The 16,975-nt window shown below is 50.8% G+C and overlaps 1 protein-coding gene across 1 annotated transcript in view; it reads left to right on the forward strand.

Moving 5' to 3' along the window:
- The first annotated feature begins 3,154 nt into the window (after positions 1 to 3,154).
- Positions 3,155 to 16,975, forward strand: part of LOC147103045 (cornifelin-like) — an 87,455-nt gene continuing 73,634 nt past the window's right edge. The window contains exons 1-2 of the mRNA XM_085962318.1: positions 3,155 to 3,261; positions 13,148 to 13,314. Coding sequence (XP_085818444.1) covers positions 13,209 to 13,314 — 106 coding nt within the window. The 5' untranslated portion in view covers positions 3,155 to 3,261; positions 13,148 to 13,208. The remainder of the gene's footprint in view (positions 3,262 to 13,147; positions 13,315 to 16,975) is intronic.

The following is a 16,975-nucleotide window of genomic DNA, read 5'->3' on the forward strand; positions in this document are numbered from 1 at the left end:
CAGGCTTACAGGCCTGGAAAAACGGTGAAAGGTAGGAAAATTCTAGATGTTAGAGAAAATATTTACAAATTTATTCACTTTTTTAAAAAACAATTTGTGTTTCAAAAGCAACTTTTTTTTAGCTGGAAATGTAGATTTCAAAAGAAACACGCAGAAAATGGGAAAAAGAAATGAAAAGTTTGGAATCAAGATGGCGGCGACTCACCTCGGTTCAGAATGATAAGGCCCGCCCACACACGCACTGATTGGTCAACCGTCAGGTCACTGAACTGTAGGATTGGTCAATCATCACGTCACTCAACTGTAGGATGGCCCGCCCCGCACACACAATGAACCCACCCCCACTCGATGCAAATGAGCGGATAATGAGAGGAATTTTGAACGTTTTTTGGATGCCATCGGCACAATTTTTGTCCGACCGTCGGCACAATTTTTGTCCGAGCAAAAAGTAAATACACCTACAAGAGTCCCCTAATGATGAGCTTTCTTTTGATATAACATATGTGTAGGTACGCTCTATAACTTTTGATTGTATAGCCGGCCAGACAGACAGAGAGACAGACAGAGAGACATATCCTTTTATATATATAGATAAGAACACAAGGAGACACAACAGTGCCCCCTTTGGGGTGCTACCTTTGCCAGGGAGAAGTTAGCACCCCCACAGCCGATTTTCCCAGGTAGCGCACCAAGAGGGAGGAGGGGCGCTACTGGAAGCACCCCACGTCCCTCTGGGGGCGCTGCGAGCCAAAACCGCAGTGCTACGTGTCGGAGTACTGCAGGCCTTCCTCCCCTTATTAAAGGGGAGGGGCCTGGCGCAGCGCGTCCTGGCACCCAGCTGGGCCACCAGGGATCGGGAGTGCCGGCAAACGAGCCTGGCACTCAAGGGGAATGCCGGGCTGACGGAGAGCAGCCAGCACCCCGCGGTGCGGGGGGGGGTGCTTCACAGGGGCCGGAGACAGCAACAGGGGCAGGTGCTGGCAGGCGGCCAGCAACAAAAATGGCGGGCAGGCACCTCCCCGTTAACTAGCGCTGCCCCCGTAGGTGGGCCCCCCTGACCCCGGCAGACATAGCGTACGGTGGTAAATCGGGGGGGGGGGGGGGCGCCACCCAATATTACAGCTGGGGCGCAAGCGGGGCGCTGCGCACGGCGATGATGTCATCGCCGGCGGCGTGGGGCTAACGGTTAGTGCCGCCGCTAACCTCCCGCTGAATTTCCCATTAGCGCCCTCTTAGGCAAATCAACCGAATTTAGCCCCCAAAGACCTCACAGATGTTTTTCTTTAACCAGTTTCTTTGCAGCCACAGGTCAGTGATTGCACTTCCTTCAGCCTCGAGGATCAGTACACATTGGCACAGCTCCAATTAGCTCATCTCATTAAGACACATTTTCTATCAGACAAGCATATTAAACCTGCTGGTGCTGTAAGGGTCAGTCCTCAGTTCAAAAGTTCAGTAATCACCATCTTAGGATTGCTGTGTGGTTTTGTGGCTGCACAATCATAATGTCAATTCGTTATTTTAAGGCATTACAATTTAAGATTCATACCTCCCTACTTAAAAAAACAAAGGTTAAAAGTTAACAGGAAAGAAAGGCTTGCATTTCTATAGCGCCTTTCATGACCTCAGGAGGTTCCAAAACACTCTACAGCCAATTAAGTACTTTTGAAGTGTGGTCACTGTTATAATGTGGGAAACGTGGCAGCCAATTTGTGCACAGCAAGCTCCCACAAGCAGCAATGAGATAAATGACCAGATTATCTGTTTTAAATGTTGGTTGAGGGATAAATATTGGCCAGGACCCCAGGGAGAACTCCCCTGCTCTTCTTCAAATTAGTGCCATGTGATCAATCGCTTGAGAGAGCAGATGGGGCCTCGAATTAACGTCTCATCCGAAAGACGACCCCTCCGACAGTGCAGCGCGCCCTCAGCACGGCACCTGGGTGTCAGCCTAGATTTTATGCTCAAGTCTCCGGAGTGGGACTTGAACTCACTACTTTCTGACTCAGAGCTGAGGAGTTTTACTTGGAGCTGGTTACTTGACTGCAATATAAAGACAAATCATTAGCAATATTATATTAACAAATTTTATTAAATCACTTCTCATTAATACATTCCTTAAAACTCTTACTCTGAGCTCTGTTTGTTTCACTGGGCTGCGTAGCTCCCATTTTTCAGGCGCTACATGGCCACCCAAAGAGCTAAATCTCGCCCAAGGTGGCGCGCACACTTATGACGTGAAGTGCACAGCGCGCCACCTTGGTGTAGGAGGGACCGCTCGTGAGAGTATCGCATGCCGGTGAGATGGAAAGGAGATAATCACCTGGATGAGTGTGCAACGCTTCTTGCAGGACGGGATTGCCACTTTGGAAAGCCCCAGTGAATCGGACGTCCTGTACTGCGTGATGCTAACCGGCACGAAGACCCCTCACCAGCGCTATTTAAAGGGATCATGCAGGGCTTATGGGCAAGCTGCTGGCTCACTGCTTCTAGCTGCTGCTTGAATTTTTGGCGTTTGGCTGTGAGTGTAAGATCAAGTGACGGGGTCTCTTCATCGTCACTCTCGTCATCTTCCTCCATTGGATGAGGAGCTTTCACATCCTGGTGATCTGAAATGGAAAAGGGACAAGGGTTAGGTTGAGGTGTGGGGAGAGGAGAGAGGGAGAATTGTGTGTTGACAGCAACTGCAGCTTGTCATGCAGAGTGTGTGGGGTGAGGGAGAAGTGAGAAGGTGGATGAGGTATGAAGAAATCCTGCTCAGCGATCCCTCCAGCCCCGCCAGTGGCCATGGCCGCCACGATACCCCTTCCCATGATGGCCAGCACCATCTCCGCAATGGGGGAAAGGTGTAGATGCGCTGGTCCTCCTCCAGGGGTATCCGCTGCCTGGTGTTTTATGCCAGCTTCTCCTGCAAGAAAGAGGGTTATGTTAGTGAGCCTTACACTCTATCTTACACTGAGTTTTACTCTGCATCTCGCTCCGAGTCTCAGTCCGAGTCCCACTTCGAGTCTCACTCTGAGCTCTGTTTCCTTTGCCTATTACTCTATAATTCAGCAGTAAGAACAGACACTGGGACTGAATATTGCTCAATCACAGCCTGGGAGTCACTCAGTAGCACTTGTGAGCGAGTCTATTGGTTCGGGTTGTGTTACGCTGCACATGCCCAGTCGCAAAACTTCTCCTTCTCACTTCCACTTTCCTACATTTAAATGACCTGATCACAAGCTTCTGGCTCACAGAAATAATTCCTGCTTCTGACAAGTGAGTGATTTACTTTGTTTTACATTTTAAGGATCTGTTGCTTCACTTGTTTGATGTGTAAGCTCCCAGTTTACTTATTTTTGAAAATCTCCCCTCTTCACCTGAAAAACAAAGACTTGCATCTCTACGGTGCTTTTCTTGACCACCGGAGTCCTAAAGTGCTTTAGAGCCAATTAAACACTTTTTGTAGTGTTGTCACTGTTCTAATGTAGGAGCCAATTTGTGCACAGCAAGCTCCCACAAACAGCAATGTGATAATGACCAGATAATCTGTATTAGTGATGTTGATTGAGGGATAAATATTGGCCAGGACACCGGGGAGAACTCCCCTGCTCTTCTTCAAAATAGTGCCATAGGATCTTTTACACCCACCTGAGAGAGCAGACGGGGCCTCGGTTTAACGTCTCATCTTAAAGTCAGGACCTCTGACAGTGCAGCACTCCCTCAGCACTGCACTGGACTGTCAGCCTGGACTTTTATGCTCAAATCTCTGGAGTGAGACTTGAACCCACAACCTTCTGACTCAGAGGCCAGGATGCTAACCTTTGCTGTGATCTGGTTCACAAATTCAAGATTATCACTAGGCTATTTGACCATGGAGCACATCGCAGCTGAACCCAGCCCTGTTTTTGTGTCCCTACTGTGCCTAGAAATTAGGCCAGAGAGGGACCAATATTGAGTGGGGATCTGTACCACCGATTCTCTGCCCATTCCGATTCTCAGGCGGGCTTCGATCTGGTGAGCTGTGGCTCAGTGGGCAGCACTCTCACCTCTGAGGCAGAAGGTTGTGGGTTCAAGTCCCACTCCAGAGACTTGAGCATAAAAATCTAAACTGACGCTTCAGTGCATTACTGAGGACCCCACTGCACTGTCGGAGGTGCCGTCTTTCAGGTGAGATGTTCTTAAACCGAGGCCCCGTCTGCCCTCTCGGGTGGACGTCAACGATTCCCAGGGCACTATTTTGAAGAAGAGCAGGGGAGTTCTCCCCGGTGTCCTGGCCAATATTTATCCCTCAATCAACATCACTAAAACAGATTACCCGGTGATTATCACATTGCTGTGTGTGGGAGCTTGCTGTGTGCAATTGGCTGCCGCGATTCCTACATTACAACAGTGACTACACTTCAAAAAGTACTTCATTGGCTGTAAAGCTCTTTGGGGTGTCCTGAGGTCGTGAAAGGCGCTATATAACTGCATCTTTCTATTTTGGGAGGTCTGTGATTAAAATAGTTATAAAAGTTTAAATAGCCTTGTTGAATTTCAGTCACTGGTCAGTTTTATTTTGCATCCTGTCATCTGCCAATTGATTGCAGTGCATTTCACAATGGTCCTTTTACTGTAATTTAGTGTCTGTGGGGTCTGGTGTCTGTGGGGTCTGGTGTCTGTGGGGTCTGGTGTCTGTGGGGTCTGGTGTCTGTGGGGTCTGCTGTCTCTGGGGTCTGCTGTCTCTGGGGTCTGCTGTCTCTGGGGTCTGCTGTCTCTGGGGTCTGCTGTCTCTGGGGTCTGCTGTCTCTGGGGTCTGCTGTCTCTGGGGTCTGGTGTCTCTGGGGTCTGGTGTCTCTGGGGTCTGGTGTCTCTGGGGTCTGGTGTCTCTGGGGTCTGGTGTCTCTGGGGTCTGGTGTCTCTGGGGTCAGGTGTCTCTGGGGTCTGGTGTCTCTGGGGTCTGGTGTCTCTGGGGTCTGGTGTCTCTGGGGTCTGGTGTCTCTGGGGTCTGGTGTCTCTGGGGTCTGGTGTCTCTGGGGTCTGCTGTCTCTGGGGTCTGCTGTCTCTGGGGTCTGCTGTCTCTGGGGTCTGCTGTCTCTGGGGTCTGCTGTCTCTGGGGTCTGCTGTCTCTGGGGTCTGCTGTCTCTGGGGTCTGCTGTCTCTGGGGTCTGCTGTCTCTGGGGTCTGCTGTCTCTGGGGTCTGCTGTCTCTGGGGTCTGCTGTCTCTGGGGTCTGCTGTCTCTGGGGTCTGCTGTCTGTGGGGTCTGCTGTCTGTGGGGTCTGCTGTCTGTGGGGTCTGCTGTCTGTGGGGTCTGCTGTCTGTGGGGTCTGCTGTCTGTGGGGTCTGCTGTCTGTGGGGTCTGCTGTCTGTGGGGTCTGCTGTCTGTGGGGTCTGCTGTCTGTGGGGTCTGCTGTCTGTGGGGTCTGCTGTCTGTGGGGTCTGCTGTCTGTGGGGTCTGCTGTCTGTGGGGTCTGCTGTCTGTGGGGTCTGCTGTCTGTGGGGTCTGCTTTCTCTCCCTCTCTTCTCCTTCCTCATTTCAATGACTTCCTCCAGAGAGAAAACGACTCTCAGGGCAGCACGGTGGCATAGTGGTTAGCACTGTTGCCTCACAGCGCCAGGGACCCGAGTTCGAATCCGGCCTCGGGCGACTGTCTGTGTGGAGTTTGCACATTCTCCCCGTGTTTGCGTGGGTTTCTACCGGGTGCTCCGGTTTCCTCCCACAGTCCAAAGATGTGCGGGTTAGGTTGATTGGCTATGATAAATTGACCCTTAGTGTTAGGAGATTAAATACGTGGGGTTACGGGGATAGGGTGGGATATGTGTCGGTGCAGGCTCGATGGGCCGAAATGGCCCCTATCTGCACTGTGGGGTTTCTGTGATTTCTGCTGCAGTGTTGGGCTGTACAGCTTGGGCGGTGACAGGGGTCCAGGAGCTGAGGTTTCAGCTCTACCTGTCTTTGTGGCATCAACAGGGTTCAGTTTTGGTCTCCGTATTACAGAATGGCCATCGAGTTATTGGCAGGACCCCAGAGAAAGACAACAGGGCTAGTTCCTGAACTTAGAGGATGGAGTAAAGATAGTCTACCCTAGAGAAGAGGAGGGTGATTGCTGACTTGATCAGGGAGATTTAAGATTTTCAGGGCTATAGACCTAAGATAGTCTTCTGTTGGACACAGAATACGAGGGCCAGCGACAGTTTAAAGTTAAGAGTGTCAACGGAAAATATGGAATTTAGATACTGAATAGGAGGGTGATCGAATCGTGGAACAGAGTACCAGCGGGGAACGGAACACTGAGGCCATGCTGACGGACTTTCAATACAATACAATACAAATCGCTTTATTGGCATGATAAGGTACATCTTATGTTGCCAAAGCATCAAAATACATTTATGGTTGAACACATAAACGCGGTTCCATTCATACAGTGTATAAACAGGTATATCCCTGAGTTTATAAATATATTTTCGCCTTGTTTATATATACTCTTGTCTTAGTTTACTGGTTGTCCCTCTGTTCATGGCAAGCTGTAACATAGTGTGCCGCCAGTGTTACACAGCTTCTCTCCTCCCCCAGTAGGAATGGGAGTTTTTGGTTGTCAGTCAGATTTCTGAATTCAGGGCATATTTGTGAGAATTTTTGATAGAAATTCTCTCTGATGCCCTGATATTTTCCACAGGCTGTGAGGAAGTGCATCTCTGTCTCAACTACTCCCTGACTGCAGTGAGAGCATATCCTGTCTTCTCTTGGCAGCCTGGTCTGCCTGTGTCTGCCTTTTTCGATCGCTAGGCTATGTTCGCTAAGTCTGTACCTTGTCAAGGTTCTTCTCAGTTTGTTATCCTTTACCATGGTCAGGTAATCAGCTATGTTGTATTGTCTGTTTAGGGCCAAGTAGCAATTGAGTTTGCTTTGGGTTTTTGTTGTTTCTGCCCAATATGACAGATATTTTTCCTTTTGCTTAGCGACGATTGTGTTGGGTCGAATTCTTTGTGTTACCCTGTCACTGTCCTGGGGCTGGTTATTGTTAGTATTGTTATTAGTTACTTTATTGAGTCCCAGGACTAGTTGACTGAGGGTATTCTTCTTTATGGTCAGCTCTTGGCATTTCAGGGCGTCGTAGTGATAGATCTATCTCACTTTTCTCCTCTTCCTCTTTGTTTTGCTCTCCTGTGCCCTTCTGCCGATTCCCTGCCCTTCTCTGTGATGGCCGTGTATGCTCAGGGATGGCGTAAGCAGCTTTATTCACCTACTGTCCCCACTCAATAAATAGGATGGAGAAAGGAAGAGGGAAAGTGCCCCCTCCCCTCAATTGTGGACTGAAAAATATAAACATAGAAGCAAAGAATCATAGAGGCTTCCAGCACAGTAGGAGGCCATTCAGACCGTTGTGTCTGTGCAGCTCTTTGCGAGAGCAATCCGAAACTAATCTGGCTGCCCCGCTCTCTCCCCATAGCCCTGTATCAATCCCAAACTAATCCCACTGCCCCGCTCTCTCCCCATAGCCCTGTATCAATCCCAAACCAATCCCACTGCCCCGCTCTCTCCCCATAGCCCTGTATCAATCCCAAACTAATCCCACTGCCCTGCTCTCTCCCCATAGCCCTGTATCAATCCCAAACCAATCCCACTGCCCCGCTCTCTCCCCATAGCCCTGTATCAATCCCAAACTAATCCCACTGCCCCGCTCTCTCCCCATAGCCCTGTATCAATCCCAAACTAATCCCACTGCCCCACTCTCTCCCCATAGCCGTGCATCAATCCCAAACTAATCCCACTGCCCCACTCACTCCCCATAGCCCTGTATCAATCCCAAACTAATCCCACTGCCCCACTCTCTCCCCATAGCCCTGTATCAATCCCAAACTAATCCCACTGCCCCACTCTCTCCCCATAGCCCTATATCAATCCTAAACTAATCCCACTGCCCCACTCTCTCCCCATAGCCCTGTATCAATCCCAAACTAATCCCACTGCCCCGCTGTCTCCCCATAGTCCTGTATCAATCCTAAACTAATCCCACTGCCCCACTCTCTCCCCATAGCCCTGTATCAATCCCAAACTAATCCCACTGCCCCCCCATAGTCCTGTATCAATCCTAAACTAATCCCACTGTCCCGCTCACTTCCCATAGCCCTGTATCAATCCCAAACTAATCCCACTGCTCACTCTCTCCCCATAGCCTTGTATCAATCCCAAACTAATCCCACTGCCCACTCTCTCCCCATAGCCCTATATCAATCCTAAACTAATCCCACTGCCGCACTCTCTCCCCATAGCCCTGTATCAATCCCAAACTAATCCCACTGCCCCGCTGTCTCCCCATAGTCCTGTATCAATCCTAAACTAATCCCACTGCCCCACTCTCTCCCCATAGCCCTGTATCAATCCCAAACTAATCCCACTGCCCCGCTGTCTCCCCATAGTCCTGTATCAATCCTAAACTAATCCCACTGTCCCGCTCACTTCCCATAGCCCTGTATCAATCCCAAACTAATCCCACTGCTCACTCTCTCCCCATAGCCTTGTATCAATCCCAAACTAATCCCACTGCCCACTCTCTCCCCATAGCCCTGTATCAATCCCAAACTAATCCCACTGCCCCGCTCTCTCCCCGTAGTCCTGTATCAATCCTCAATTAATCCCACTGCCCCATACCCCTGTATCAATCCCAAACTAATCCCACTGCCCCGCTCACTCCCCATAGCCCTGTATCAATCCCAAACGAATCCCACTGCCCCGCTCTCCCCATAGCCCTGTATCAATCCCAAACTAATCCCACTGCCCCGCTGTCTCCCCACAGTCCTGTATCAATCCCAAACTAATCCCACTGCCCTGCTCTCTCCCCATAGACCTGTATCAATCCCAAACTAATCCCACTGCCCCTCTCTCTCCCCACAGTCCTGTATCAACCCCAAACTAATCCCACTGCCCCGCTATCTCCCCATAGCCCTGTATCAATCCCAAACTAATCCCACTGCCCCGCTATCTCCCCACAGTCCTGTATCAATCCCAAACTAATCCCACTGCCCCGCTCTCCCCACAGTCCTGTATCAATCTCAAACTAATCCCACTGATCCGCTCTCTCCCCACAGTCCTGTATCAATCTCAAACTAATCCCACTGCCCCGCTCTCCCCATAGCCCTGTATCAACCCCAAACTAATCCTACTGCCCCGCTCTCTCCCCACAGTCTGTACCAATCCCAAACTATTCCCACTGCCCCGCTCTCTCCACACAGTCCTGTATCAATCCCAAACTAATGCCACTGCCCCGCTCTCTCCACACAGTCCTGTATCAATCTCAAACTAATCCCACTGCCCCGCTCTCTCCCCAGAGTCCTGCATCAATCCCAAACTAATCCCACTGCCCCGCTCTCCCCATAGCCCTGTACCAATCCCAATCTAATCCCACTGCCCCGCTCTCTTCCCATAGCCCTGTATCAATCCCAAACTATTCCCACTGCCCCGCTCTCTCCCCAGAGTCCTGTACCAATCCCAAACTAATCCCACTGCCCCGCTCTCCCCATAGCCCTGTATCAATCCCAAACTAATCCCAATGCCCCACTGTCCCCAAAGTCCTATATCAATCCCAAACTAATCCAACTGCCCCACTCTCCCCATAGCCCTGTATCAATCCCAAACTAATCCCACTGCCCCGCTCTCTCCCCATAGCCCTGTATCAATCCCAAACTAATCCCATTGCCCCGCTCTCTCCCCATAGCCCTGTATCAATCCCAAACTAATCCCACTGCCCCGCTCTCTCCCCATAGCGCTGTATCAATCCCAAACTAATCCCACTGCCCCGCTCTCTCCCCATAGCCCTGTATCAATCCCAAACTAATCCCACTGCCCCAATCTCTTCCCAGATTCCTGTATCAATCCCAAACTAATCCAACTGCCCCGCTCTCCCCATAGCCCTGTATCAATCCCAAACTAATCCCACTGCCCCACTCTCTCCCCATAGCCCTGTATCAATCCCAAACCAATCCCACTGCCCCGCTCTCCCCCCACAGTCCTGTATCAATCTCAAACTAATCTCACTATCCTGCCCTCTCCCCACAGTCCTGTATCAATTGCAAATAATCCCACTGCCCCGCTCTCCCCATAGCCCTGTATCAACCCCAAACTAATCCTACTGCCCCGCTCTCTCCACACAGTCCTGTATCAATCCCAAACTAATCCAACGGCCCCGCTCTCCCCATAGCCCTGTATCAATCCCAAACTAATCCCACTGCCCCGCTCTCTCCACACAGTCCTGTATCAATCCCAAACTAATCCAACGGCCCCGCTCTCCCCATAGCCCTGTATCAATCCCAAACCAATCCCACTGCCCAGCTCTCTCCCCATAGCCCTGTATCAATCCCAAACTAATTCCACTGCCCCGCTCTCTCCCCACAGTCCTCTATCAATCCCAAACTAATCCCACTGCCCCGCTCTCTCCCCATAGCGCTGTATCAATCCCAAACTAATCCCACTGCCCCGCTCTCTCCCCATAGCCCTGTATCAATCCCAAACTAATCCCACTGCCCCAATCTCTTCCCAGATTCCTGTATCAATCCCAAACTAATCCACCTGCCCCGCTCTCCCCATAGCCCTGTATCAATCCCAAACTAATCCCACTGCCCCAATCTCTTCCCAGATTCCTGTATCAATCCCAAACTAATCCACCTGCCCCGCTCTCCCCATAGCCCTGTATCAATCCCAAACTAATCCCACTGCCCCATTCTCTCCCCATAGCCCTGTATCAATCCCAAACCAATCCCACTGCCCCGCTCTCCCCCCACAGTCCTGTATCAATCTCAAACTAATCTCACTATCCTGCTCTCTCCCCACAGTCCTGTATCATTTGCAAATAATCCCACTGCCCCGCTCTCCCCATAGCCCTGTATCAACCCCAAACTAATCCTACTGCCCCGCTCTCGCCACACAGTCCTGTATCAATCCCAAACTAATCCCACTGCCCCGCTCTCTCCCCATAGCCCTGTATCAATCCCAAACTAATCCCACTGCCCTGCTCTCTCCCCAGAGGCCTGTATCAATCCCAAACTAATCCCAGTGCCCCGCTCTCTCCCCATAGCCCTGTATCAATCCCAAACCAATCCCACTGCCCCGCTCTCTCCCCACATTCCTGTATCAATCTCAAACTAATCCCACTGCCCTGCTCTCTCCCCATATCCCTGTATCAATCCCAAACTAATCCCACTGCCCCGCTCTCCCCACAGTCCTGTATCCATCTCAAACTAATCCCACTGCCCCGCTCTCTCCCCATAGCCCTGTAGCAATCCCAAACTAACCCCACTGCCTCACTCTCTCCCCAGAGGCCTGTATCAATCCCAAACTAATCCCACTGCCCCGCTCTCCCCATAGCCTTGTATCAATCCCAAACTAATCCCACTGCCCCGTTCTCTCCCCATAGCCCTGTATCAATCCCAAACTAATCCCACTGCACCGCTCTCCCCATAGCCCTGTATCAATCCCAAACTAATCCCACTGCCCCGCTCTCTCCCCACAGTCCTGTATCAATCCCAAACTAATCCCACTGCCCCGCTCTCTCCCCAGAGTCCTGTATCAGTCTCAAACTAATCCCACTGCCCCGCTCTCTCCCCATAACCCTGTATCAATCCCAAACTAATCCCACTGCCCCACTCTCTCCCCAGAGGCCTGTATCAATCCGAAACTAATCCCACTGCCCCGCACTCCCCATAGCCCTGTATCAATCCCAAACTAATCCCACTGCCCCGCTCTCTCCCCAGAGGTCTATCAATCCCAAACTAGTCCCACTGCCCCGCTCTCCCCATAGCCCTGTATCAATCCCAAACTAATCCACTGCCCCGCTCTCTCCCCATAGCCCTGTATCAATCCCAAACTAATCCCACTGCCCCGCTCTCCCCATAGCCCTGTATCAATCCCAAACTAATCCCACTGCCCCGCTCTCCCCTTAGCCCTGTATCAATCCCAAACTAATCCCACTGCCCCGCTCTCTCCCCACAGTCCTGTATCAATCCCAAACTAATCCCACTGCCCCACTCTCTCCCCAGAGGCCTGTATCAATCCCAAACTAATCCCACTGCCCCGCTCTCTCCCCATAGCCCTGTATCAATCCCAAACTAATCCCACTGCCCCGCTCTCCCCATAGTCCTGTATCAATCTCAAACTAATCCCACTGCCCTGCTCTCTCCCCATAGCCCTGTATCAATCCCAAACTAATCCCACTGCCCCGCTCTCTCCCCATAGCCCTGTATCAATCTCAAACTAATCCCACTGCCCCGCTCTCTCCCCACAGTCCTGTATCAATCTCAAACTAATCCCACTGCCCCGCTCTCTCCCCATAGCCCTGTATCAATCCCAAACTAATCCCACTGCCCCATCTCTCCCCAGAGTCCTGTATTAATCCCAAACTAATTCCACTGCCCCGCTCTCTCCCCAGAGTCCTGTATCCGTCTCAAACTAATCCCACTGCCCCGCTCTCTCCCCATAACCCTGTATCAATCCCAAACTAATCCCACTGCCCCACTCTCTCCCCAGAGGCCTGTATCAATCCCAAACTAATCCCACTGCCCTGCTCTCCCCATAGCCCTGTATCAATCCCAAACTAATCCCACTGCCCCGCTCTCTCCCCAGAGTCCTGTATCAATCTCAAACTAATCCCACTGCCCCGCTCTCTCCCCATAACCCTGTATCAATCCCAAACTAATCCCACTGCCCCGCTCTCTCCCCATAGTCCAAGGTCCAACATTGATCATAGTCCAGGAATGGGTGGTATAGTTAGAAAAGCTGGAGAATTAGCGCAAGACTAAACTTGTGGTTGTGGCCTCTGTGATGATGTCACTGATGAAGGCGGAGCCCAGGGTATTTCCTTTGACGTGCCATGCCATTGGACCAGCCTGCACACCAATCAGGAGCCACCCTGCACCAGCCCACTGCATGGGCTGACTACTCGACCCGTGGCAAAACATTCTTCCCCCTTTCATTCTTTGTTTCACGTCAAAATGTATTGCTCTCTGACTTGTTCATTAACACTTTTGTTGTATTGTTCATCTTGTTATGCCAAACAAAAGAAACTGAGAACCTGCGAATGTTCCTCCTGTCTGTTTACAGATTGAAATGAACTGTGTTATTATGGTGTTAAGAGCTTTGTTCCCATCAGTGCTGTTTGCCCAGTGTAACCATTCATGTTGATGTTGCAGCCCGCTCAGGACCCTCTCGGCTCTTTCCCACGAGTACCTCTGGGTATCAGCAGTTGTGAACATGGCCAACATCATCACTCAACAGCCTATCACTGAACGTCATCCACTGATAGGCTCCGGGTTATGGAGCACGGGACTGTGCAGCATATGTGACGATGTGCCCATCTGTAAGTACCATGATCTGCAGGCAGGGGAGAGGGTCAGGGCGGGGATCAGGGCAAGGGCACTGGTGAGGGTCAGGACGAGAGTTTGGGTGAGAATCAGTGCGAGGCCGGGGGTGAGGGGGAGGGTGAGAGTCAGGGTGAGGCGGGTGCGAGGGTCAGGGTGAGAGTCAGGGTGAGGCGGGGGCAAGGGTCAGGGTGAGAGTCAGGGTGAGGCGGGGGCAAGGGGCAGGGTGAGGTGGGTGCGACGGTTAGGGTGAGAGCCAGGGTGAGGTGGGTGCGAGCGGCAGGGTGAGAGTCAGGGTGAGGCGGGTGAGAGCCAGATTTGCTTCGGTTACTGTGCAGAGATGAACTGTAAGCGTGTGCATTCATCGGGTAGCTCTTAGACTTTTCTGCAGAGCGAGGAATTCATTCCGGTATCACTGCAGGGCAGCAGTGAGGTAGCGTCAGGCAGCATTTCGGCGTTCCCGGTTTTCTCACAGTGCAGGGAGCAACCGTTGGTGTCTCTCTGAACTCCCACAGGAAGCCCCCTCAACAGGAAGGGCCTCCAGTCCCTGAATGGACAGATTGTTTGACAATCCTGCACATCAACATAAGATACTTGCTGCAAACTGCATTTCAACTTCAGAATTAGTAAAGGAATAATCGGGTGTTTTTCTAATTGAGCGTAAACACTAACACACTCCTGTGGATCCTGTGTAAACACTGACACACACCTGTGGATCCTGTGTAAACACTGACACACTCCTGTGGATCCTGTGTAAACACTGACACACACCTGTGGATTCTGTGTAAACACTGACACACTCCTGTGGATCCTGTGTAAACACTGACACACACCTGTGGATCCTGTGTAAACACTGACACACACCTGTGGATTCTGTGTAAACACTGACACACTCCTGTGGATCCTGTGTAAACACTGACACACACCTGTGGATCCTGTGTAAACACTGACACTCTCCTGTGGATCCTGTGTAAACACTGACACACTCCTGTGGATCTTGTGTAAACACTGACACACTCCTGTGGATCTTGTGTAAACACTGACACACACCTGTGGATCCTGTGTAAACACTAACACACACCTGTGGATCCTGTGTAAACACTGACACACACCTGTGGATCCTGTGTAAACACTGACACACTCCTGTGGATCCTGTGTAAACACTGACACACTCCTGTGGATCTTGTGTAAACACTGACACACACCTGTGGATCCTGTGTAAACACTGACACACTCCTGTGGATCCTGTGTAAACACTGACACACTCCTGTGGATCCTGTGTAAACACTGACACACTCCTGTGGATCCTGTGTAAACACTGACACACTCCTGTGGATCCTGTGTAAACACTGACACACTCCTGTGGATCCTGTGTAAACACTGACACACACCTGTGGATCCTGTGTAAACACTGACACACTCCTGTGTAAACACTGACACACTCCTGTGGATCCCCTGTAAACACTGACACACTCCTGTGGATCCTGTGTAAACACTGACACACTCCTGTGGATCCTGTGTAAACACTGACACACTCCTGTGGATCCTGTGTAAACACTGACACACTCCTGTGGATCCTGTGTAAACACTGACACACTCCTGTGGATCCCGTGTAAACACTGACACACTCCTGTGGATCCTGTGTAAACACTGACACACTCCTGTGGATCCTGTGTAAACACTGACACACTCCTGTGGATCCTGTGTAAACACTGACACACTCCTGTGGATCCTGTGTAAACACTGACACACTCCTGTGGATCCTGTGTAAACACTGACACACTCCTGTGGATCCTGTGTAAACACTGACACACTCCTGTGGATCCTGTGTAAACACTGACACACTCCTGTGGATCCCGTGTAAACACTGACACACTCCTGTGGATCCCGTGTAAACACTGACACACTCCTGTGGATCCCCTGTAAACACTGACACACTCCTGTGGATCCTGTGTAAACACTGACACACTCCTGTGGATCCTGTGTAAACACTGACACAGTCCTGTGGATCCTGTGCAAACACTAACACACTCCTGTGGATCCTGTGGAAACACTAAGACACTCCTGTGGATCCTCTGCAAACACTAACACACTCCTGTGGATCCTGTGTAAACACTAACACACTCCTGTGGATCCTGTGTAAACACTAACACACTCCTGTGGATCCTGTGTAAACACTAACACACTCCTGTGGATCCCTGTGTAAACACTAACACACTCCTGTGGATCCTGTGCAAACACTGACACACTCCTGTGGATCCTGTGCAAACACTAACACACTCCTGTGGATCCTGTGTAAACACTGACACACTCCTGTGGATCCTGTGCAAACACTAACACACTCCTGTGGATCCTGTGCAAACACTAACACACTCCTGTGGATCCACTGTAAACACTAACACACTCCTGTGGATCCTGTGTAAACACTGACACACTCCTGTGGATCCTGTGTAAACACTGACACTCTCCTGTGGATCCTGTGTAAACACTGACACACTCCTGTGGATCCTGTGTAAACACTGACACACTCCTGTGGATCCTGTCTAAACACTAACACACTCCTGTGGATCCTGTGTAAACACTGACACACTCTTGTGGATCCTGTGTGAACACTGACACACTCCTGTGGATCCTGTGTAAACACTGACACACTCCTGTGGATCCTGTGTAAACACTGACACTCTCCTGTGGATCCTGTGTAAACACTGACACACTCCTGTGGATCCTGTGTAAACACTGACACACTCCTGTGGATCCTGTGTAAACACTGACACACTCCTGTGGATCCTGTGTAAACACTGACACACTCCTGTGGATCCCGTGTAAACACTGACACACTCCTGTGGATCCTGTGTAAACACTGACACACTCCTGTGGATCCTGTGTAAACACTGACACACTCCTGTGGATCCTGTGTAAACACTGACACACTCCTGTGGATCCTGTGTAAACACTGACACACTCCTGTGGATCCTGTGTAAACACTGACACACTCCTGTGGATCCTGTGTAAACACTGACACACTCCTGTGGATCCCGTGTAAACACTGACACACTCCTGTGGATCCCGTGTAAACACTGACACACTCCTGTGGATCCCGTGTAAACACTGACACACTCCTGTGGATCCCCTGTAAACACTGACACACTCCTGTGGATCCTGTGTAAACACTGACACACTCCTGTGGATCCTGTGTAAACACTGACACAGTCCTGTGGATCCTGTGCAAACACTAACACACTCCTGTGGATCCTGTGGAAACACTAAGACACTCCTGTGGATCCTCTGCAAACACTAACACACTCCTGTGGATCCTGTGTAAACACTAACACACTCCTGTGGATCCTGTGTAAACACTAACACACTCCTGTGGATCCTGTGTAAACACTAACACACTCCTGTGGATCCCTGTGTAAACACTAACACACTCCTGTGGATCCTGTGCAAACACTGACACACTCCTGTGGATCCTGTGCAAACACTAACACACTCCTGTGGATCCTGTGTAAACACTGACACACTCCTGTGGATCCTGTGCAAACACTAACACACTCCTGTGGATCCTGTGCAAACACTAACACACTCCTGTGGATCCACTGTAAAAACTAACACACTCCTGTGGATCCTGTGTAAACACTGACACACTCCTGTGGATCCTGT

This window comes from Somniosus microcephalus, chromosome 20 (assembly GCF_052327205.1).
Source record: "Somniosus microcephalus isolate GS21.2 chromosome 20, FLI_Smic_1.0, whole genome shotgun sequence".
Lineage (NCBI taxonomy): Eukaryota > Metazoa > Chordata > Chondrichthyes > Squaliformes > Somniosidae > Somniosus > Somniosus microcephalus.